Raw genomic sequence first — 25392 nt, forward strand, 5'->3', positions numbered from 1 at the left:
AACTTACACAAGATGTTGCAGAGGTTAGGAGAGAAGATGATTAAAGGGGCATTGTTCACTAAATTGAGATTTCAAACTTAAAAATGTTTGGGTTTTAATTGATTAAATACATCAGAATCCCAACTCCTATTTTTATCTGTTCTTTCTTTTTCTGTCTTGAAATTAATGTAATTGCAAGTTTGGAAAAATTATTATTTATGGAGGCAGTGAAAAATCTAAGTGCTATTAGGTGCCTTTGAAGAAGGTCACATACCATACATGCAGCCTGAACAGCTTCTGATACATTGCCTGCATTTGGTTCACACCAAAAAACGTGGCACTCAAAATGCTGGTTTCCCGTATCCATAATGAAGGCGAATGTGTGAACGTCCTTGCCTACTCCCATGAAGGACAGGAACCGCACACGACACTCCACCATGACTTCCTCTTCATTCTGGTAATGAATCAAATGATTGATCGTTACTATTGGATATTCTGTGGAACCTTACTTTCATTTGTAAGTTGATTAAATGGAGGGGGGACACTGATGCAGTATTGTGGAATTCCTTTTTATCTATCTGCATATACCCAGCCCTGTGCTCAGGCCTGGACTGGGTCTCCCCGTCTAGGCTATCACCAGAAGACCGAGGCTTTGAGCGTTAGCACCGAGCATACGTGCATTTTAAAAGCTGCTTGTTTCGTGAAGAAACAAAACAACATGGCTATCATGGCTCCAAAACATGCTCCCCAATCACTGGTATGTTACAGAGGTGTTGGTTTAGTACCTCATCAACAGACACATATAAAAGACATTCTTTGAAAGTTTCTTTGTATTAATCTCTATGGAGAGTGCTCTACAGAAGGACAGTGCTGTGAAATGCAGATTTTAATATGGCTTCCATATCAAGAACAAGGTAAATACAGTTTAGAATTTAGGATTGCTACTTAGGACTTAACTTGCAACATTTCAGGCTCAAAATTCCTAGAAAGGATAACAATGAATTTGTTTTAAGTATCTAATGAATACTTATAATAATTTATTTCTGAGAACATGCTTGGAATGGTAAATAAAGCTGAAGCTGATACAAGCAGTTAAGAGCCTCTGCAGATTCTGGAAAGAAAGAAAATGCAAAATAAGCAAATGAATTCTAGTGTAAATTAACTCTTTCTACCAGTGTTTCTGTGTTCCTGGTTTTCAACACTCGCATCACGTTAACTGTGTTTTAAACAAGACAGTTTGCCTTACTCTTTCATTGATGACTGTGACAGTAGCATCAGCAACATTCATGGTAACTGGCATCCAGTCTTCTTTGCTAGAGGAAGCCATTAGACTTTCAATGGCACTGTTCAGAGTATCCATTCCTAAAAGAGAAGAAAATGCAATAATGAAAAATAAATAACTGAGTATAAGTAAACAGAATTTTTATTTTCACGTGGTAATACAGAAAACAGATTGTTTTGGACTCCTTATTAAAATTAATTTGATGATGGAAGGAAGGGTTATGAAGTTGGTTTTCTTCATCTGCAAAAACAAAACAGGTGCCTCTGGCTTAGAAAAAACAAGATAGCATCTTGTTTAGCTGCTGCACCATTTCAGTTCTCTAGGGCCCTTCTCGTTTGTAGCAGAGCTCATATTCAGAGAAAGCAGTAGAAAGAAACTCTGCCTCCTTGGCAGCTCCCAAAATACTCTGGTCGCAAAGCACATGTTCAAATGAGGCCCTGAATATTAGATGTCTTCATGCCTGACCTGTATGACTGAAGTACAAGAATTGCTACCCTTCGAAAATCATGCATTTACACTGGGCTAGCCAGAGTGCAGCCTTTAGAGTTTATGCAAGGTACTTCAGAAGTCACTTCAGTGTTACATACCCACAGGTTTAGCTACAGGTAGCATGCCCAGGTACTGGACGTGGAACTTCTGTACCAGTTCTGTCTTTGGTGTTGGGAAATCTACTGCGTGGGAACAAAAATCAATTTCTGTTAATCAGTATTCACAGCAGGGAAAACCACTTTCATTTAATCAATAACATAAAAGTTTACCCAGCAATTGTACTCTGAAGATATTGTATTGATTAAAACAAATTTTTACTCCTTCTGACAGGAACAATGCCCAATAATTTCTAAAGGAATTAGGGATAACTTTGCATCACCTAAATCTTGATCTATGCTAAGAATAAGGTCACATTATATTGCTGGCACATTAAAAACCAGAAAATATAGATGAATATGTCTCTGAGACATACAGACCTAAGTTTCACTGCATAACTATGTAAAATCTGGAATCTGTTTTTAATACCATTCCTGTTAATATGTTAAACACAGTCTACAAGTAATCAATACTACTGTCTGACTAGACAATTACACACGTTGATGTATGGATTAGGGGTAAGATACTCAGTATAAACTGGTGGATCTAGAAGCATATAATTTCCTGTAAAGCTAACACAAAGTGTGTTTGTTCTCCTGGAATACTTTCAAAATAGCAACTATTAAGCTATGACTAGTAAAGGCACGCAAAGGCAACTTTCTTCTACCATGCAGTAGAGTGTGCAAAAGACCCTTAAGTTGGATGACAAGCCGCTTGCACCCCTTGTCTTGGAAGTCGCTAAAACAGATGCTGAAACCTAGGAGGAGTCCTCCTACAGCTCCTCTGAATCCAAGTGATTAACTGGAGTATATTCTGTTTTGAAGGAAGATTTGGCCAATTTGTGCAGTCTCAAGTCAGCAGGTATTTTGATTTGAAAAGGACAATATGTGCGAGTAGCCACAAATAAGTAAGACTGCACTCGCAACACTTGGATTTCAAAATAAAAGAGGAAATGCACAAGCTGACATAACTGAGCAGGACTCCATTACTGTCAACATAACCAATAAAAATGTTTAATGTAATACAGTAAAAGGTTACAGTCAGATACAGTAATTAAAAGACAGGATCACACTCCTGACCTCTCCACCTAACATGCTCCATTTTGGTCAAAAGCAGCAGCAGAAACAAAACATATCTAGAATAGGACCATCCCAAGGACACTAGCTGTAACACACAGTACCTTGCAGAGGAACATCAAGGGTGACATTTGTCCTCTCTTGCAATGAGCTGCAAGCCATAGCTTTAGCATTCTTCCGTTCGGCCATAATCTGAAGAAGAGAGTGATAACGCAGCATTGTTTTTGAAAATACAGTACAGTAGCGACTACAAGTATAAATTTACTCCTATTATAACCCTAGTTTCTGAAATCTGAAATAAGGCAGAAGCTACATGACTAAACAGGTTATTCTCTTTAAATAACAACTTTAATTTTCCTCCAGTTTATTCACCATTCCTTAACTACATGAAGAACTTAAGTGGTGTCCAAGCCTAGATGAAACATAGATGGAGGAGGAAAAAAAACTCTAGCCATTTTTATCAACTGCAAAATTGCAGTGAGGAGTAATATAGCAAGAAATACAAATATTTAACACACAGAGAAGAGTGTTCATTATTCATGTTCCTCTCTGACCTATCTTCTGCTGTGTATAATTTTTCCTCCATTTTTATGTTTCTTCTGGAATTAAAAATCCCATGCAAAATACAACCTGTTCTTCCCCCAAAATGTATAATATTAGCAAAAGAGGAAAAAGAAACCCACACTTCAAAATAGCCACTTTGGATGATTATTCCCTACAAATATATGACTGAGAAGGGACCCAGGGAAGCTAATAAAGTTTTCTGAAGCTCATATATGAAGCATTGCTATCTGCTTCTGTACGCTATGACTGTTAATTGTAATTAAGCTATAAAGGTAACTGGTGTTCCAGCAAATGACACTTGGTCTGAAGATGGTTCTAGCCAATTTCACTCCCCCCCTTTTTTTTTTAGGTTTTATATTTTGAAAGTATCTTCTGTTACAGGGGTACATGATAATATTCCTCCCTGTAGATGAAAAACAATACACGCTAGCTTAGGAAGAAGCCCTGACTCAGCACAGAGGTCTGGTGTGTCAGTTAGCACATGCCAAGTGCTTCCCTGAATCAGGATTATATCTATTGCTCAATTACGAAGGAACATGCTCTACTTAATAACACTATCCTGTTTTATTCTGTGTTACTAATAGCCATGGTTTTAAATGCTTAGTTGCTCTCTTATCCAAAATTAATGCCAGGAGTTTCATGTCATAGTTACATATGTGACAGCTCTACTCCCTGTGTATAGCTACCATGGCATTTACTTGATGTTGACCTTACTGGATAAAAGCAGCTGTGGTAGGGCCCGAGTAGCATGTTTTTCCCTGCTAGACTTGCTGGAAACCTCTGTGAGAACTGAGAGTTGGAGGAGAAAGAGAGACATAACAGGTCTAGGCTTCTCCAGTCAGCCACTGCTCCAGTCCCCGGTGTTAAACTTCACCAAGCACAGCCTGCAGCTCCCTGGCCAACCTGAGCAGCCCCCTGAGCCCGGCCACCTGTGTTTCCTCAGGCACCCCAGCCCAGACAGACCTGCCAGGCTTTGCACAGCTACTGGGCTACCTTCTGCCTCTGCCTCAGGCAAAACTCTGCTGCCCAGAAGGTTACAGTCATGCACGCTCTGTAAATGCTCACGTTCTTTGCATGAAACATCACAAGTTTAGTAGCCATGCCTGTAGTGTTGCAGAAATGAAAAATTTTTAGACTATACAACTGGCTACAGAGAGGAATTTGACATCACTGATTCCATTCACTAACATGAAGACAAAATGTAAAAAGCAAATGACAAGCATACAGTAAATCAGCAGAATTTTAAAACCTGAAGGTTTCCTAACTAGCTTTTCTAGAAGAGCTGTGACTCACGAGGAGGGACAAGATACACAGGGATAACCGGTAAGGTTATTCATCCCCACAGCCCACTTTTCCTGTGGTGCAAACTGACATGTTTTAAGGAAAACCAAAATGAGCAGCATAATATTTTTAAAAAGGGGGATGCAGCCTCAAATCCACCACAGCTCAATAAAAGCATAAAAAAGAGTTTCAAGTAGATTGGTTTAACTGCCTCTCTATAAAGTGTTTCAATCAGATTTGCCTGCTGTAAAGGATGTGCTGCCTTGCTGCTGCTGCATGAAATGACCGTACAGAGGACACTCATGAACTGATCATGCAAGAAAACCAAAATTAATAACCAGGGAATGGTGGCAAATCTGGAACGTAAAAGGACTGAAAAGATCAGTCCTCTCCAGTATTACAGACAACGCTACCCCAAGCAGGAACTAAGATCCTTTAGCATTTGTAACTAGAGTAGCTTAAACCCCCTCTTCTCCCTGATTTTTTCTTAAGTGGGTAGAGTAATGTTAGCAACTATTTTCCTGCCTGTCCTGCAGGATAATACCATCGAATAATACCATTCAAACAAGGTCTTATTTATTTACAGGGTTTAACATCACCATTTATTATTAATTGAAGCTGTGTGTTCTTTTTCCATTTTGAACCCGCAGCTTCTTTATTATTCAAGAAAACCTTCAGTCTCTATACACACTTGTCAAATCAAAAGCACATATCATCCTCCTCAAATCTAAACGCTCACCCTCCCATTTGCATCCTTTCCTTTACAAATTCTCTACACCGTTTCTCGTTGCCCATGATACAAACTAAACTAACACTGCATACAATTGCTGATTGTATGTATTAGGCTCAGGGACCTCTAAACAGATGAATTCAGCTGACTTTAAATCCACTTGCCTTTGAGCAGATTTCGTGTAAACTCGTGGCGATGGCTTTTGCAGGTGTGTCACATCGAAACACATGACATTTCAGAATTCTTGTGTCTTTGTCTCTTGCCACATAAGCAAAGTCTCTGTGTAAACAAAATAAATTGACACATTAGAAACAAGAAAAATGAATTAAGGCATTAGAATCAGTAGTGTCTCCCAAACAGCAAGTCCTACTTCAATTTAACAGGTGTATGTCTTGGCTGTCAAAGAATAAAACACGTGCCTTAGACAAAGCAGATCTACAAATGTAATAAACTGCATACCCATGAAACACGTATCTAAAGTTTGGTGCTTAATCTGTATAATTAAAGAGCTCATTAGTTTCCTAACCCTGGCAACTTACTGAACTTACAACCTGTAATTCCAACTGCAATTGTAAATACACGCCAGAATTTACTCAAATATTTCACTGAAGAGGAAGTGGGGAGAGAATTACAAATTAAGACAGAAAACACATGCAGCTCTTAAATGCTAAAAAATCTGAGAAACAGCATACAAGATTCTAGTTAGAGAAAAATCGTATTATAAAGGACTGTATAAGTGTTTAAAATATGCAGACAGTAATTAGAGATCTGGTTGCATAAGGGAGATGTGAACCTGCTGAGCTTTGCTCACACTAATTGGCCTAAATTTCTGACCCTATTTTTTCAAAAGTTAAATAAAGCTGCCCTACAAAAGAGATTTTGGCATTGTACTGGCTAGTCACCACAGCATAGTATAGCTTTCTAGCATGGGTGATGGAAGTGCCAGGATTATGTTTATGTGTTCTCAGGCTGTTTAAGAGTTGGAGCTCTTCTGAAAAAGTCAAAGTGAGTCGGGAAGAAGCCTGGCTTTGCCTGGTTGCTATCCTTGCTATCCCAGACTCTCTGCTCCCTGGTCTTGCACCTCTGCTTTTTCATGTCCTCCGAGCAACCACAGCGAGCGCTACTTTGTGACCCTCCTGCTATCTCCAGATTTCTTTGGGACTCTGCATCCCTAGCAGAGCTATGCTGAGTACCTAACTAGAATTAGACCAGACAAGCGAAGCTGGAGCTCCCAACAGCCTCTTATGCCTTAAGTCTCTTTTCAGTGCCTTTCCTCTTTACATATAAATAATTACCAGCAAGATTCTAACTGGTAAAGAGACAGGGATATTCCTAAACCACAGGTTTTATATACAGGAATACTTCAGCTCATACTAAAGTCCATTGATATCCCAAGCAGACTTTAACATAGCATGGATTGCCAATTTCTTTGTTCATTGTAGATGCTCAGTGAATTGAAGAATTTTGTACTGAAGTTATCCAGGGAGAACCAGAGACTGTGGCAGGCGGATAGCTGGACTTCTAGCTCTGTACAAGATACGAACGTTGACCTGTAGATAAGTACCTTACCTGTATCTAATTCAGCAGCACTAGATTTTGTCATTAATGAGCCCTTGCAATGAAAGGGGCAGTTGCCCATAGCCTGGACTGCTCAGTGACAGGCACAGGTTGTTCCTCTGTTTAACTGCTTTGCAACCTGAAGCCTGCTGAATAATACTTAACCCCCCACCCCCCAACTATCAGGAGCTGAGATTTTGAAACAATTCCACATGACAGAACCGTGCAGAACCAGTGAAGCTGGAGGCACCTCTCCATCTTGCTGCATCCCAACATGTGATGGCACGCATTAGGGCACAGCAGAGACAGGAGGCAGCGGGGCAGCACGTGGAGTGTGTTGCCACCTGAACCCTTCCTGCATGGGGAACGCAGCCCACGGGCTGCATCAGCTGTCGCTGGCTGCAGCACTGCCCTGCCAGCATGTCTGAGGCAGGCACCTTGGGGAGGGACAGTCACCCAATTGCTTGTGACTTGCAGGAAAAATCACAAAGCAATAAACCAGGAAGGTGCTGTCTATTACAGAAGATGCCCTGAGGTTTCCTAGCTCCAGCTTGACCCCCAAGCACCTTGGCCACAATCTGCAAGAGCCTTTTGGCATGTTGTTCCCTTTTGCTGCACTGCAAGTTCACAGAGATGCAGGGTTCCAGCTGGAATCTTGCTCCTGGAAAAAAGCTGATGCTTTTTGGCTTATCTGTACATGTGCAAGCCTTGTTTCAGAATGGTTTCCTCCTAGCTTAATGTTTCAAAAGCAAATTGAAGACTCCTAGCTGGACTCTAGTAATAAGACTGAGAGAAGGGAGCATGGCTCAGCTATGGCCTATGAAAAATTAGCAGCTATAGGGAAAAAAATGAAACCAAGCACCACCTAAAAAACCTTAGAGACTTTAGCCTTTTGAAATAAGCTTTCAACATTACTGATGCTCCTGAAAGATCTGCAGAGCAGGTATTTGGAAATACTCAGGCTCACAAAAGTCCCACATAAAATGTCCTGAGCTCTGAAGAGATCTTGCTTGGTTTGAGACCTGTAAGTGAGGAATTTCCAGACATCCTAAGCATTTGGGATTTTTGTTTTCTATGTGTTTGGCTTTAGCTGCCATCTTTTAAATGCCCTAAGTTTCAGACTTCACATTTTTGAGTCTAAATACCTTCCCTTACAAATATTTTAACTGCAATACGAAAACATTGTTCACTTAACAGACATGGAATTTGCTACCATAACTTCATTAATATTCCCCCCCCTTTACATGCAAGAAAAACTTGCTGGCAGCGACCATCACTGCAGGGTAGCAAAGACGCATAAACAAGCAGACTGCTGCGCACACCTTATTATTGGATCAAGGTCTATTCTTTCGGAGTACAGACATAACAGCTGAAACCTGTTTGCATTAAAGTAACATTGAAAGCCATCTGTGTCACCATTACATGGCTATTTATTACCATTTACAAGCATCTACCTCAAATCGATACTATTCCTTTGAGGACTTGTAAACAAGTGATTTATGCATTCCTTTACAAGATGATCCTAGGAAGAGCATCCTGTGTTGTTCTGCCAAGTTGCTTGCACTGTGCAGAGGCCTGTTTGAATAAACAGATACAGCCCCAGGAGCACTGTACAATACCAGGATTTCTAATATAAGGTCACCACCTTCAAGGAGCTGCACAAATACAGGAGGTAACGTGCCCCTTCTGTTAGCCATACAGCTATCTGTTAGAACCTTCTTTCATTGTTAATAAAAACTAAGATGGGACAAAGCCACCAAAGCAAGGCGGCTTTGGTGGCTTGGAGGAGCTTGGAGGACATAACACGTTGCCAGCAATACCCATTTGTAACAGTCCAAGAAACTGTGGTCCAACCTTTGATCAGTAGCTCTGGCAATACCCTGGCACACCATGACTGTCCCAATAAACAACCGTACTTTGCTGTAGGAGACCTCGTCAGGCACGGTATCTCCACTGCGCTGCAAAGTCCCTGATGCATGGACAACCCCTGAGGCCACATTAAATCTCACTCTGCAGATCTGAGACCCAAGCTCAAGTGCAAGGATTTTCAGCCTTAAGGGAATCTGTAAGATAATACTAAATGTGTTTAGTCAGCACGTTACCTCCCAGGGGAGGCAGGACTCAAAGAACTGCAGAGATAAAAATGAGCCAAACAATTAAAACTGTGTTAAACTAAAGACTGAATTCTGTCAGGATCAAAGATTTTGGTCATAAAGGAACACAACTCATAATTATGCCCTGTAAGTGGGAAACACCTTAGATGAGAGTATTTTCAACAGCATTTTAAAGGCAGAGAGGCGGACTGGGGGCAGCCTGCTGAGTCTCATTTCTCTCACAAGCATAAATTTAATTTTCTGATCAAAGGAGACCAATGTGGAGGGCAGCGCTGACATTTAATGAGCTCGTGTGCTTTTTGGTAAGAACATTTCTGTTCCTAGAAGGCTAATGACAACCAAATGAACGAGCCACCGCACAGAGCCTGGCTCAGTAACCTCTCTGAATGGCAAGACCTGTGGTGAGGGCAGGGAGAAGGAGTCTGATGAGTGTTATGGTTGTGGTATCTGTAGTGGGGTTCTCCAGGTGACAAGGGGGCTCACCTGCCACTTTAGTCCTGCCATAGAAGTGCCTGCAACCCTTCTGTCCCTGCAAGAGGAGCATTACAACAGTCCTTCTGAGACAGACCTGCTCTGCACTTGCCAAAGGGCAGATACTGCCCATAGAGATGTTATTTTTAGTCAAAATGCAACGTGTTGATTTTCTGACGGAGCTGGTAGTGACCCTACATATAAACCACCTAACGCTCTCCTCCACGGACTGCTGCAGGACTTTTTTTTTTTTTTAATGGTTTGGGTTGGAAGGGACCTTTAAAGGTCATCTAGTCCAACCCCCCTGCAATAAGCAGGGACATCTTCAACTACATCACGTTGCTCAGAGCCCCGTCCAACCTGACCTTGAGTGTTTCCAGGGATGGGGCATCTACCACCACTCTGGGCAACCTGTTCCAGTGCCTCACCACCCTCATCATAAAAAATTTCTTCCTTGTATCTAGTCTGAATCTACCCTCTTTTAGTTTAAAACCATTACCCCATGACCTATCAGTACATGACCTATCAGGACATGCCCTTGTAAAAAGTCCCTCTCCAGCTTTCTTGTAGGCCACCTTCAGGTAACGGAAGGCTGCTGTAAGGTCGCCCCGCAGCCTTCTCTTCTCCAGGCTGAACAACCCCAACTCTCTCAGCCTGTCCTTGCAGGAGAGGTGCTCCAGCCCTCTGATCATTTTCATGGCCCTCCTCTGGACCCACTCCAACAGGTCCATGTCTTTCCTGTGCTGAGGGCTCCAGAGCTGGATGCAGTACTCCAGGTGGGGTCTCACCAGAGCAGAGTAAAGGAGCAGAATCACCTCCCTCGACCTGCTGGCCACGCTTCTTTTGATGCAGCCCAGGATACGGTTGGCCTTCTGGGCTGCAAGCGCACATTGTCAGCTCATGTCCAGCTTTTCATCCACCAGTACACCCAAGTCCTTCTTGGCAGGGCTGCTCTCAATCCCTTCATCCCCCAGCCAGTATTGATACTGGGGGTTCTTCCTGAAGAAATGCTGACACCTCTACTGTTCGCAGCAAGTCTCCAGCATGTGGCCAGGAAAGCCCCCAAGGCTGCAAGAAACCTCTCGTCTTTGTCCCGTGAAATTCCACTTGCGTTGAGTCACCTTGAAGAAGTGCCAGAAACGCCACTTCCCACCCGCAGGGGTGTTGAAGGGTGCTGGGAAGGCGCTGCCAGGGGCACCTGGCCCACGCCTCGGCTCAGCAAACACTGCCTCAGTACTGCAGCGGCGCACATGATGCTTCTGTCGAGCCTCTCCGGCACTTGCTCCTGCAGCTTCTGTAAATATTTCTGCTTGTAACGGTATGCATTCATAAACAAAGGCAGTATAGCACAATTACAGGAGAAAATGAAACACCAGCTAGTACATCAGTTTCAACTACTGAGAGCTAATAAAACCCTCGCAGTGGTGTTTCAGACACACACCAGTGTTTCACTTTAAGTACCTGAACAGCTTGAACAAAGTAAATCGGCTAATTACATGCGTGGATTGTGAATATGCATAAACCTTTAGATCATCAGGGCCTGCATCTGTAAATCTGCTGAGACAGAGGAGGAAATGTGAGTTCTTCAAAACCTGCATCACGCACAACCCTGCTAGCACCATCTGTTTTCAAATCATCAATCAAAATCAGGACTCGAACCATCCTTCTCCCTTCTGACAGTGCACAAACAATACTACTGATTTCATTAATTCATTAAGTCACCGAGATGCCCATGCGCTCATATGAGCGGTCCTACATGGCAGCCCAGTAGCCAGGACCTGGAGATGGTGGTACAGGCTGGTGGCACGGGCTGGTGGCAGTCAGCTTCTCCAATGCCAGCGGAAGCCTTGCAGCCTTGCTTTGGACATTTGTTGGGAAAAAAAAACCCAGCCTCCATGCTCCCTCTTGGAGAAGAAGGGTATGGTTTTGGGGACTCCTGAGTATCTGCTCCCTGCAGCATCAATCACAAAGTAAAACTTGGGAAAAGTTTTGTGTTTCCCTACACAGGAGAGAAGGCAACGGCTTCTCGTTTGTCCAAAGCCTTGAATACCAAATAAGCCCAAAGACTGCTCTCTGATTCTTCTTTCACTTCAGATCCCTTCTGGGTCACTTCATCTGTAAACCTCCATTCGACTGCAGCTTACTTGAAGCTGATTAACATTTAAGTGAGATTTATGTGCAACCAGCCCCTTTGATAATGAAGATGTGCCGAGTAACGTGTTTGCAATAAAAATTTATTGAAAAGGGCAAATGCCTCCTTTTACCATTCTCCTGTCTTTACACCTTGCTGGGAAAACAAGGGAAAGAAGAAAGCCAAAAGCCTTTACAAAGCCCATGGCTAGATACAGAGCTAGCACAGGGTTAATAGATCACATCCCATCCAGCTGGAGTCTTCTCTGTCTCAATACCGTGTGTGTGCACATGAAATTTCTGGGATTTGAACCACACCTCCTGGTAAAGTTCCCTTCCACGTCAGTGAGGAGAGCAGCAAGGTGTTTAGTGGGAGAATAACGTATTGCATTGCAGAAAAAAGCTGTATATTCTTAAAACTTTACAACACAAGCGCACCACTTCTGTTGATACAGGATGATAGAGATGGGGTACTGCATAGTAGGCCTTATTTTTTTAAATCATTTGCACATGTACTACATGATCCACTAGTATCTTTCTGGTTATAGGAACTGGATATAAATCAGTACTCTGGAAAAAAGCTAGAAAATCAGAAAAATAGGTAAGAAAATTATTTTCCTGCACAAGTGGGCTGAACAGTTAAAACTTCAGTAGAAATTTCTTAATTTTGAAAGAGTACAGGACTACAGAGAGACATTTTAAAAAGCAATTTAGAGAATTGCAAAGACAATGTAAGGTGCTAAGTAGAAAGGAATTTCATTTTTTTTTTTCTCTTTTACCCTCTTTAATTGGCAAATGTCTACAGTAATTGACTAAACCTTAGATAGCCATACCTATTTAACACCTGGCTAAGCATCACTTAGCTGCTCAACACTGGATGAATATAATCACGTTAAATGCAGTTTATGCTAATGCTGTCCTGTTTGAGTAGCAGTCATAGCCATTTGCCACTATTAGGCTAAAGACCTAGGAGACATCCCAATTAAGTACAGCCTGAAAGAGCAGAACATCCTCCATTACTTTCTCACCATAAACTTACTTCTTCAAAGGAGTGTAAAACTGCATTAACCCTTTTTTTTTTTTTGGTTAAAAAACCCAACACCCTAGCCTTGAAGTCTGAAATAAGATTTTTTACTCTTATCAGTCAAAATTAAATTGCCGCTATTTAAAACAACTATATTAAAATTATACACATGCAGGAAAATGTAAAGTGCTTTACAGATTTATGTATTACGAATTGTAACAAGAATTCTTGAACCAGAAAATGATATCCTCTGGCTTGGCTTAAAATTGATTGAAATTCATCCAGAATAGCCTACAGAAGATGACCGTTGATTTCTACGTACTGGTGTGACCACACAGACTCCTGCGAATGTGGGGTCACAGAGCACACGCTGCCGGGCTGCAGGGAAACCATCTCCTGAGTCATCACCTTCAGGCTTCACTTTGCTTTCCTGCAAACAGCTGAGCAGCGATTTGTGAGAGCAGGAAGAAAAAAGGGGAGAGCAGCCACCACTCCAGCAGAGCGGGGTCAGAAGGCACCTGGCCAGAGGCTGCCATTCACTGGCAAGACATGAATGTCCATGGGAGCAGAGTAAATGAGCGGAGAAGGAGAAAAGCAAGGAAAGTCAGAGGAGACACATGAGAAGAAAAGTGGATAAATGTTAACACCAACAAGACCATGCTCTGATGGGGTTTTTCCATGACATGCAAATAGTCTAGCATCACAAACGGCAGAGGAGATGAGGTGCAAGAAACCCTGCAGTAATATGTATGACAGAAATTACAGATCTTCTGGATTAACACTTTAAATCCTTTACTGAGACTGCTCTTTTACATAGGAGGAAGGGAACTGATTTATAGCTGAAATGAAGTCTGGGACTCCGTTTAGTTCACTTGTCTTTTTACTAGGCTCATGTCAAGGAGTTTGAAAAGTTAGGGAGAAAAACCTGAAGGTAAGAAACAAGAACTAGATGAAACAAACAGCATTCACACAAACTGCAAAATCCGTTTGTAGAAGATTTACCGAGGCCCTTTCAACTTCCATTTCACCTACTAGATATCAGACGGACACTGAATGAAACCACTGCTTCCCTTCCACACCCTCCAAAGGAAACCCACAGCCCCTTCTCCAGGTGACTACGCCAACCACTTTGGAATCAAATCCTGCAGGAGGAGGAAGAAAAATAACTAATCCCACGAGTCTTCTCCTTCCCATTTCCCACAGATAGTCATGGTGCATTTAACCACATGTACTCCTCTCTCCTCAGTGATCAGAGTTGGAAGAGGTGTGGGGGAGAAGGAATTTCTGTACGTTTCTGACAGTTGCTGGCAATCCTAAAAACTTATGAAAACCTTGCCATTTTTCTTCACTCCAAGAGCTCCATCCCACAGAGCTCCTGCACCTCTTTTGGCTGCTCCCCAGCTACAACCCAGAATGGCAGACTTGGCCACCACTACATTATCCTGGTCATTAATTTTTAACTCAAGTAGTTAAGATGCCCTCTCAAGTGGAGACTTTTGGGAGACTTTTCTTATTTCAGTTCTCACACAACTTAAAAATGTGTTTTCCCTGCAGCAAAACACCAGTTCTGCATTTATGAAATTCTCCTCAAATGGTCTGGCATTGACACAGTGTAGCTTGTTTTTCTAATTAATGCATAAAGTTTGTAGGGCAAATTATCCCCTGCTGAAAGGCTGTTTGCTTCATTCCTTGATAACGTCACTTGCTAACTCTCAAGGAGGAGCTATGGCTACTTTGTGCGATACTCGGAGGCTTTAATCTGGCAGCCCTAAAACACACAGCCTGCCGGTTTTTCTTTGATGTCTTATCATTGCCACAGTTCTGCATGCTTTCAAAATTTGTTAAAACCCTCACAGAGCTGATATGTCTGATACCCAGCTCAGCCCTTCCGAGCCCAGTGCTTCCAAGCCTGAAAGCATTTGCACGACTTTCACTCCAATTTCCTTCCTGCGGCCTCACGAAGCTGCAGAAGCCATGCCCCCAGACGTGCTTCCCACTACCTACTTTTGCAGGGGAGGGGACAGGACTCCCATCAGCCTTGCCACGGCTGCCTCACTGGCTCTGAGATGTTACAAATCATTTCCCTTTCTACTACCAAGGTTTATATTCCACCCCTGCAAAGGGCCACAGATTTACCTTGATGGACTCATGTCAAAGCGCGACTCGGTATCTAAGCTCTCCAGATCCATGAGCTGTGTTAACATAGTGGCAACAGTACAGACTGTACAGCTAAGATTTATGTTCCATGCTGGTCCTCCTTTCCAACCTCGCCTCATGATCATATGGCTGAAGTACTACTGTCAGGGCAAGGAGGACAGTCTATCACATATGCCGTGGTCACCACCAAGACTGCCCTGGAGACTGCGCTCTCGTAGCACTGGCAGCACGAGAGGGGCCCAGCTAACAGTATGCCACATCCAGCTGGTGCTTGGGGGTCAGATGGGGCTTCCTGCTACTCACCAACTGCTAGACAGACACGGCAAGTTGAAAAGTCAAGCAGCAGCTTAGACCTCAGCTTGTTTTTTAAATGAACTTAAAGGAAGACAGAACTTCAGGGACAAATCCTACTAAAATCACTGACCACTGTCTTTATTGCCCCAAATTTTTCATGGTGAGTGTTTTTTTTTTTTCCTTAATTGCTTCACAACATTTATGAAATATGCACGGGCAGGGGGCTGCCTTCCTGCCCTGTGCTGCACAGTTTCCAAGGTAAGGGCACACAAATGAGGTAGGCTGTCAAGGCCATTGTAGTTGCTGCTCTCCTTTGTGGCATCGCAAAGTGGTGGTTTAACTCCTCAGGATGGCCAGTCCAGCATTTCTGATGAATGCTGAACTTCCTTAAAACAGATTAATGTGTTGTTATGCCTGTGAACCTCTGAACAGCCTCTCTGGAGCAGATCCTGTAAATTTGGTTTTGACAAATTAGTATTTAGCTATTTTTGACAGTGCTTCTATCTTCCAGATCTAATTGGAAGACGTGGGCCTTTGTTTATAAGGAATATTTAAAGATTTAATAAAGAAATACATCAAGTTGAGATGCTCAAAGCACTACTACAGATTTAACTGAAGAAGACAGCAGACTACACTAGAACAGTTAATCTCTCTAGTGTGATTTGTTTTATAAGCAATGCTTACTAGTTCTCCTTTGTTCTTTATTATTCAGACAGAGAACACAGCAATCGCACAGACACTACCCACGAATCTGCTTGCAGCACACTTTTGCCAGTGTAAGTCTGGGAGGATCATCACTTCCCACATGCATGAAATCTGCATTAGATTGCAAAGCCATAATCAAGAAAGTTCAAACATTTCCCTAGGCCAACGCTGCCTAAAGAATTGATTAAAAACCAGTCAAGCCTGGAAACTGTTCTCATTATATTCTGCAAAGCAAACGCGAGGAACGGTCTGCATCTCCAAACCACATTCCTTCCGCCCAGTCCCAGTGTCAAGTCCTTGCAATTTAGGAGAGCAAACAAACCCCAAATCTCATCTGAGGGATGCAGTTCTATCAGTAAGAGCCTTCGGAGCGGCTGCAGCCCTTGTGCTGCAAAGCACCTGACTACAATGCCTTACTGTCTGCGCTCCCATGAAACGGGAAGCATTGTAGAGAATCCCAAACGATCCCTTTGTACATCCAAACAAATCAAACATACTGGGGACAACTTTTCTTCGAACTCGAAAGACAAGCGACCAACCCAGCCGGATCCGAAACAAATACCAAAAATAGGAAATAAACATCGACGCTTCCAACTCTTGCTAAACTTAGCTCTTAAATCCCCTGCTCTTAGCATCCTGGTTTTAATTTATTTTTCTTTACATAAAAGGTGGGATTTTAATACTACTTTCCTGCACTTCAGATTACAGAGAACAGCAACATCTAAATTTTAAACTCAAAACACTAGAAGCAAATATCAAAACCCACTGCAGTGCATGACTTTAAAACTGTTCTAGTACTTGAGGGTTTGGGACCTGGAAAAAAAACCAGCAGGCAATTCAACTTGACAAATACTGTTAATAGCAAGGTGAAAAGGTGACAGAGACATGAATTAACTCACTGAAGTTTAGCTTCTGTTCACTGATACAAGCAAACCAATACAAGCATTGTTTGGTGCATGCCGAAAGGATAAACACACAGAATAATGGAAAAACGAAAATCATTTACCTCTCTCTGAATCCAGGGAAGCATGAAGAAACAGAAAGAGCAAGTTAGAAAGCACTCACGCAGACAGAGCTCCAGCATATGATGAGACAGAGTAGCTGAAAGAAGTGCTGTACATTTAACATTCGTTGTATCCAAGTATACTACCACTATTTCAACACTTATTTTGGTTGAATCCTGTTGCTCTGAAGTTTGTATTTTTGGAAGCATGCAATGAAGCCAACAGGCATCAGCTGAATTTAGAGAGGCAGCGCAGACATATCAACACTGGGAGGTAATCAAGCTTAAAATACCACACACAAGTCCGGGAAGTAGTATGAGGAAAGCATAAATAGACATACAAAGTGCATGAACCTTCCTTCTTCCAAAATAACACTATTTAAAGCAGACACTGACAAAACAAACAAGAATAATTCTTCAGGCTGTGAAAACCTTACATTGTTTAAATTGAAAGAGTAGGAAGATTGTTATGACTTTTTTTTAATGCCTTTTCCAAAAGCTCACGCCCCAAGGTCACTTGGGCTCCTCTGAAAGTTGCACCCTGAAGAAGTGACAGCCTGGGTAACAACCTCACACGAGCACTGAGCTGGAGCCAGGATGTATAAAATCACTACACACCTTCATTTCTGAAGCACTTCAGCAACCACTAACTCTTGGTACAACTTAACCAACACCCTTTCCCAAAGGCGAAGGCGGGCAGGAGAGGCACAAGCTTCCCTGCCTGGGGGCTGCCCTTCTCCACCTTCCTGCAGAGCTGCTCTGCCTGCCCTGCTGCCTGCCCTGCTGCCTGCCTGAGCCCCGGCTGCAGGACCCGGGCACCCACCGCAGCCGGCTGCTTTCCAGGTCACGCCAGCCACCACGAAACACCTGCAGTGGGAGTTTGCGGGTACAGGCACACTTCTGGGGCCACCGTGTGAAGAAAGCACACGGTTTCCCGTGACATTGCCACAAAGGGTTAGGTGCGCTGGGGAACAAGGTGGGTTGCTGCCTGCTTCTCCCCACCCCTCCTTAAAAACAGGACACCACTTTATGCATTGCATAGCATCTCTACAGGGATAATAACCATTCTCCAGAAGAGAGCTGTTTAGTTCTGCTCTCCCACCATTGCCTCCTGCATGCATCTCACAACTCCCCTCTTTTAAGAAGGGCTCACCTCCAGGGAGCATCCAAGCAAGGTTCGTGCACTGTGCACAAAAATGTGGGGCCCTACACCATCCTAGTTTGTAACTGACTCTGAGGAAAAAGTAGTGGAGTGGAAAAATCACTCTGTCTCAAGTAATAAGGACAGGATTAAAGACAGAGCACACTGAAGGGAAGGGATCCAATTCCCATTAGACATCTCACTTCAGCAAGCTCGCAAAGCTTACAGGGATTGATCTGTTACTTAGAAATGGTTTTGTGAGTAGATCTGGAATAAACACAGGCTTTCTAAGCCAGGTTTTAACTAAATGTGCATATGGTTAGCTAATGCATCCGTCCAACACAGGAGTGCAAGTCACACATGGATGCATATGTACATAGCTAGAGGTTTCATTTCTTTCTTACGTCGAGATGAAACTTCTTCTGGCGCAACTTGTACCTGTTGCCCCTTGTAATCTCCATGTGGCTCCTTGTAAAGAACAATCATTCACTGGACCAACCTCTGCATGGATGTGATAGAGTCCCCATCACAGGAGGTTCTCAGATGTGACTGGGCAGGGTGCTGGACAATCTCATCTGGGCTCCCTTTCCCATGAAAGGTTGGATCAGATGGTCTTTTGATGTTCCTTCCAACCTGGGCTGTTCTATGATTCTACGAAAGCAGCTAAGTTGGAAAGAAGATCTGTATTTACAAATGTAATGACATTCCAAGAAATTTTACAATGGAAGTGTGAGACTTAGCCTCACTGTAAAGAAGAAGAAACATAGGGCTCTCCGCTCTACTTCCTTCCACACAGTGAACTGGGAGTTTCCCCTTTCCAATATCCAGTGGTGACCTCCCCAACCAAAACCCCGCTCATTCCTTTGCTTCAGCTACGTGGGCTTTCTACCGGGCTTTGCAGAATCAGCAAGGACTTCACCATGCCTATTGCTAACATTTTATAAATTAAGAGTTAAAATTAGATCTCAGTATTGCAAATATTGGAAGTTTTTCAAGCCTAAACAGCCCTTGATTCTGTATTTCAGTGCCAATTTGAAAATCAGAATTGAAAAAGTAGTATCACTTTTACTTTCCCGGAAAATACAGTCAATGTTTCTAAGTAGTATGAGAAGCAAAATATATGTAATTTTCTTAATGCATTAATCACTGGCTCTATATGAAGTGGACAAACAGAGATTACCTCTCAGAACAAAGCTTTACATTGGAACAATCTTCCCGCAATTTAGACACAATGTACTGGGGGGGTGGAAGGGGGAGGGAAAAGAAATGTCTTGGATCTAGCAGATTTTGGACACAGTACAACTAGATGCAAACATGACCTGCCGGTGCAAACTCTTAAAGGGAGATCTGTTAATTCCCCTACCGTTATGCAATACACAATTGTACAGAACAATCACCATTGCAGCTGCAAGCACAGACAAAGAAAAAGCACAGGAGGAAATTCAGGAAGGTGAGAGAAAAATACAAGCAGTTGGGCTGCTGGGCTTCCCCGAGCAGCGAGGAATGAGCGGGGCTCCGGCTGGGGGACTCCCACACCATGGGATATACGCGAATCAAGGGGGGCTGTATCCTGCTTCTAACCAGTTAATTACAGCTTTCCAATTAACCCAGTATCTCCTCATAGAGTGTCTTGTAATTTATGAATTATTTTCAAACACAAGACTATTTGCCTGTATTCTCTTCACATTCTGGTAGCTCAAATATGGTTGAATGATTTACCTTTAAACTCAAAATAAATAAATAAATTTAAAAAAATCCACCCCAAGGCTAAAAAGCAGACATGGAAAGTTTCAGTTCAAATGGCAGATTTTGCTGATGGCTCTAAGTGCCAGAAACGCTGCAAGAGCAGCTGTGCAAGTGCTTCGGTATGGTGCTCTATATATCCTTTTCCAAGCTGACGGAGTTAAAAGGGGTCAAGCCAGAGCCTGCCAATAATGTGGGAATACGATACCTAGAAAATTGTGTCAGGGCTGCTACACAGGATTTGAGATTGATTTCTAAGGGGAAAAGGCCAAGGCCTCTGAGGAAAACAGCCTGCGACCTTCCAGCCTGCAGAGGCATGAGAAAGGAGCCCCCCTCCTAGAGTGAGCCCCGAGGGGACACTGCCTCCCTGGGAAGGATGTCAAAATATGGATATCAGCTCCTCAGGAGAGACTGTATTCCATGTGGATTGGTGGCTCTATCCTGGCCTCACTGGACACCTTTAAGAAAATGTGGGTTTCAAAAAAGGAATATGAAGAAGACGGAGCTCATGCCCTCCACCGAAAAACCTTCTAGCCCTGGGACCTGTCCTCAGTCTCCTCCAAAGACTCACTTTGGTTCTAAACTCTCTTTTCTGAGTCCGAGTGTCTGAGAGCTGCCTCTGTGTGTGTGGTGTGTGTGTGTGTGTGTGCGCGCGCCAGCATGCCCCAATGTCACTGAGCAAAGACAACAGCAGCAGGAGGGTTGTATTAGTACTACTAACTTCCTACTTTTTTTAATTTTATTTTTGTTGACAGTCTCCTCCTCCCCACCACTTCTGCCAGGCCCATTTATTGCAGGTTGTTTTCCACTTAGCGCCTTTGGAGGCAGCACATTATGGTACTGCCGAGGGTGCCTGCGTCCCTGATCACCCCCTTTCCCCACACTCCTCTCACCTCACAGAGGGTCGCACCCGGCCCAGGGACGCAGCGGAGGCAAGACAGTTGCAGAGAGCGGTGTAACTGACGGGGCACTGTCCTGCGGGACAGGTCTTCACAATACATGACAGTGACTGAGTGTAAGACAATTTCTCCTTCCAGCCCCAGGTTTTGTACATCAGTGACTGATGCAAGTTGCATCCTGGAGGCTCATTGTTGATATACAATGCCTGCCCCACAAGCTGAAGGGTAATAGAGGTTTCACTGGGAGGTGAACAAACTGAGAGGTGCAGTGGTAACACCCCTGAGCTCCAAAAAACACCCTCCACATGCACTCGTGAGGCCATATCTGGATTTCTGCATCCAGGTTTGGGCCCACCAGTACACAGGAGGGAGTGGCAAACTGGAGCAAGTCCAGCCGAGGGCCACCATGGCTGCAGGAACCACGCTTGTTTAGCCTGTAGACGAGGTGGGCTTGTTCAGCTTGGAGATGAGGTAACGGGGGGAGGATCTAATTAATGTCCCCCACTTATTCATGGGAGGGTTTAAAAAATAGAGCAAACCCAAGTTTCTTTGCCAAGAGAGCGGGTAAGCCCTCAGAGAGGTACTCTGAGAGGCCGCACAAACTCGGTCCTTGGAGATTTTAAAAAATATCAACCAGAAACGGCCCCGAGGTAACCCTGAACCCTGCCTGGCTTTGGGCAGGAGGCTGGTGTAGGTGACCTGCTGTGGTCCTTTCCAGGGTAACCTTTTTCCTGTGACTCTGTAACAGAAACGCCTCAACCCACAGGACGGAGACGTGCTGTGCAGATGGACATGGAGATGCTATGCTTATGCAGATGACCAGCCTATGGACTTGTCTCAGCAGTGGGCAGAGGGAGGCCGGCAGGGGAGAAACGACATGCCCGAGAGCCCTGGCGACTCAGGTCTCCTGCGCGCCCATCCATCCCCATGACCGGGACAGACGTCCTGGACTCCAAATACTCCATGGTTGTTACTGTTGTGTCTTCTACTTCAACAAGGGCCACTGTAAGACTACAATGTGATGAAGAGCAAACCACACCAACAAACGCAACGGGTTTTGTTCTCGTTGGCATTGCTGATACGGTATTTAAGGATCAAGGTGATGTTCCTGTGCTCAACTAGTGTTTCAATGGGGACCACACTGCACATGAGCCTGGGAGAGCGTTAGGAGACTACTCCCCTGTACCTGGCAGAGTGAATTTAAGTCTACAGCCCAACCATTTTTGTGACTGACACATTCAGCTAACAGGGTAAAGAGGTTAACGTTTCACACCTCTTCATTCCTGTAGCTTCCCCTGGAGTCTGGCTGACTGCAACTTCCCCAATTGTCTTTTTTGAGCAGATCAGAAGAATAAGGCTGCCATGTGTCACCTACGCCCTGAGCAAATACAGAGGTCTGCTCTCCAACCTCTGCGGTCCTTAAAACATTTTAACGTGGGACTACACACATCACCATCAGCTCTGGCCATCTCTCCCCTTAAGAGATAACGACTGGCTAAAATGACTTTGGAGAGTTTTAGTGGAGTAAAACACATTTTACTTGATTAAAAATAATGATGCATGGCACAAGCCTTTCGTCTTTTTTTACAGTTATAAGTACTTGCCCAAGCATATTCTCTGAGGCACAGAAGAGGCCCCACTCTGGTTTTCTAATTTGTAATTACGAAGTCTAGCAGCACTTAATGCAGCAAAATGTTTATATAAAATGTATTTACACCTCAACAACACACCATGAACAAATAAAGGAAACAACCTTCATTTCTGTGCATTTGGAAGTCTCTCTGTTGCTTAGACAATGATTATGTCCTTCACTTATGTATGCCATTAGAGAAATATAGTTGCTTTCACTGAAAGGAAAATGGCTGTGGTTTATCATTTTTCTAAGGGTTTGATAGCTTTTTAACCTTTTTTTTTTTTTAAATAGTCCTTAAGCCTTTTGTCTTCCAACAAGTATCAGACTATTCCAGCAGACTGGCCTTGAGTTTCTGGGCCCCTGTCACTGCCAGGATGGAGACTGAGTAGAAGTACAACTAACAGTTTCTGCAGAAATCCCCTGCTCACTGTGGGCCAGATTGTGCCATCAATTTTTAAGCAATTCTCTACTGGTAGCAAAGAAGACTTCTGCTTAAAAATTGATGGCTTGATCTAGCCTTCTGTTGCTAATCATATATTATGAAGACTACTATAACCTAGTCAGATTCTATTTTTAAAATAGAAAGAAAATATGAGGCAGTGTGACACATTATATGAATTCACATTTTGTAAAGACTGAATTCTACTCGTAAGACCAGAGGCTCTGAATCAGTAAGTCCCACTGATAGTTTGGGTGCTAGACTTACATTGATATCTGGCAGGCAAGCTGGTTCCTTGTTATTCCTCAAGTTCTCTCCATAAATAAGCAACCGCAGGTCACTTTACCATTTCTTCAGGGTTTCCCTCATCTACACACACTAAATGACAGTGACTGAAGACTCAAGATGAAAGAGTGGGTGCACTTACAGCTCCCTGCAGCACATGGCCACCCCAGGCACCTCCTCTCCTGATGTAAGCCAGGGGTCTCTTTCATAACCCACTGCAGACCATTGCTTTCCCTCTCCTTAGGACATGCTACATTTGGCTTGTTAGGGAAAATAAACATGTTTCTGGCAGTATGAAAAGACCTTGAACAGCAGGCCACCTTTTCCCCAAATCACCAGACCACCATTTTAGACGGATCAGTTTGGTACAAGATTTTCTGTTTTAATTTTTTAAAGAATTATTAAATTCAGCCATAAAGATATTCCAGCACATCAATTTGCAAACTTCTTAAAACACGTAGAGAACGCTTTAATACCACATCAAAATACACCACCACCACCACCGAAGTATGTTTTCTCTGGCAGGTACCAAACCAAATTCAGGCACATGCCAGTTATTTTCTAATAGGAAGAAATGAAACTGAACACTTCTTACTGACTTGATATTCCCTGCTTTAGAACTGTTAAATTTCAGGTTTTGACCTGGATTAACTTTACCCAGAGAATAAAGACATCTCAGCCCACCTCAAACTACACTGGAGCAAAGCCTGCACTCTAACACAAGTTAAAGCTATACAGAACAGTTGAATCAATACTAGCACTCTAGTATCAATTAGATCAGGATTTTGTCCACAGTAACACAGAGTTTTACTTCACATCACAAAACACAGGAAACTCTGAATGGTGAACCAGAAAGCCTTGCCCAACAGGATACCCAAAAGACTAACAATACAAGAAATACCACAGACATTCAATACACACCTTAATTATCTAAAATACTAATATACACAGTTTGTTTGATCCTCATCTGTATTCTAACTGATCAGTGCTTAAAATATCTTCATAGATAGGGTTATTTTATTTATTTATACACATCCACTGTTGTACAGGGGAAAACCAATCTGTATTTCATTAAAAAAAATTCTAACTACTATTACATAATAAAACCCCATTATCTCTCCCTTTCTCTCTTTTAACTCCTTATGAAAATAAATAAGCCAATTTTTACTGAGAAATGCTCCAGGGCTAAATAATATCCTTTTCCTCACTCACAAGTTGTTATAATTACATTAACTGCAAGGCAACAGCTACAAAAACATAATTAAAGCCATAGTTTTAAGAGATAAAACACTTCATATATTTCCCTGATAGAGATCAAGACTCAGCAATGTTTGGTATCTTCTAAGAAAGCACAAATTACTGCACAGAACAGGGGAGAGCAATGAGGTTCCATAACATGCGAGAAACCTAATTTAAGAGTGAAGCTGCTGAGTTTAAAGAAAAAGATAAATGTGCTTCCCTCCTCTCTGCACCCAGCGTACTGAGGATTCAAAGCTATATATCAATTAACAAATCAATGAAATTTCTCCTGCTGCAAATTCTTTATGAATACAGATAGGATTAAGCAAGCACAGAGACCTCAAGGCAATATATTACATTTAAATCATAAAGTTTCCTCTTCTGTCAAAAGAGCCATTAACCATTTCACTTCAGCTGAATATATCTTCATATGCACGTATCCCCACACATGGTGTAACACTTTTCTGCCTTTAAACATGTTTACTTCTTTTGGAGCTCTACAAAGATTTCAAATTGCACAATCTTCATGGTCAATTATGGGCTGAAAGAAGAAAGCCCAGACTAGCTAGGCAGAAGTTAGCTGGGAATTACACATAAATAATTATACAGGCACTGTATGTTTGGGGGCAAACACAGGGAGGTTTCTTCTCTTCAGTAAATGAGCTTTCTGCCGTTCTTAACTACAGCATCTTTTAATCCATTAATACAGCATTACCAGTAAAAACAAATTATGATAATCCTCTACAAATCAGGCTGGTCAACATGCAGCCAGTAACCGCAGCCAGTTCAGGAGCATGTAATTCTGAGCTGAACACAGACCCCGAAACCTATTAATCATCAAGATCCATTAGTTAGCTGACTGCTCAAATGAGCAACATCTGAAGGGATAAAGGAGAGGGAGAACGGAATCAAATACTTACCGCTCAGCGCGCAGTCCAGCATTTCTGCTACAGTGCTCTCCTGAAGGTTGTTAAGTGTCAGCTCTTGGAGAAAAGAAATCTGACTTGCCTTTGTCACACTGGGAGCTGTAATTTGCCTTGCAGGCATCCACACAGAAGCTT

General features: G+C 42.9%; 1 protein-coding gene across 21 annotated transcripts in view; it reads right to left on the reverse strand.

Moving 5' to 3' along the window:
* Positions 1-25392, reverse strand: part of APBB2 (amyloid beta precursor protein binding family B member 2) — a 200235-nt gene that overhangs the window by 4481 nt on the left and 170362 nt on the right. For 19 of the 21 annotated variants that reach the window (XM_072861648.1, XM_072861652.1, XM_072861654.1 and 16 more), the window contains 5 exons: positions 5662-5776; positions 3027-3114; positions 1849-1932; positions 1226-1341; positions 254-433 (listed from right to left, as the gene is read on the reverse strand). In XM_072861648.1, coding sequence (XP_072717749.1) covers positions 254-433; positions 1226-1341; positions 1849-1932; positions 3027-3114; positions 5662-5776 — 583 coding nt within the window. The remainder of the gene's footprint in view (positions 1-253; positions 434-1225; positions 1342-1848; positions 1933-3026; positions 3115-5661; positions 5777-25392) is intronic. The other 2 variants (XM_072861655.1, XM_072861664.1) reach the window with 1 other exon arrangement.

Source organism: Ciconia boyciana, chromosome 5, assembly GCF_034638445.1.
Source record: "Ciconia boyciana chromosome 5, ASM3463844v1, whole genome shotgun sequence".
Lineage (NCBI taxonomy): Eukaryota > Metazoa > Chordata > Aves > Ciconiiformes > Ciconiidae > Ciconia > Ciconia boyciana.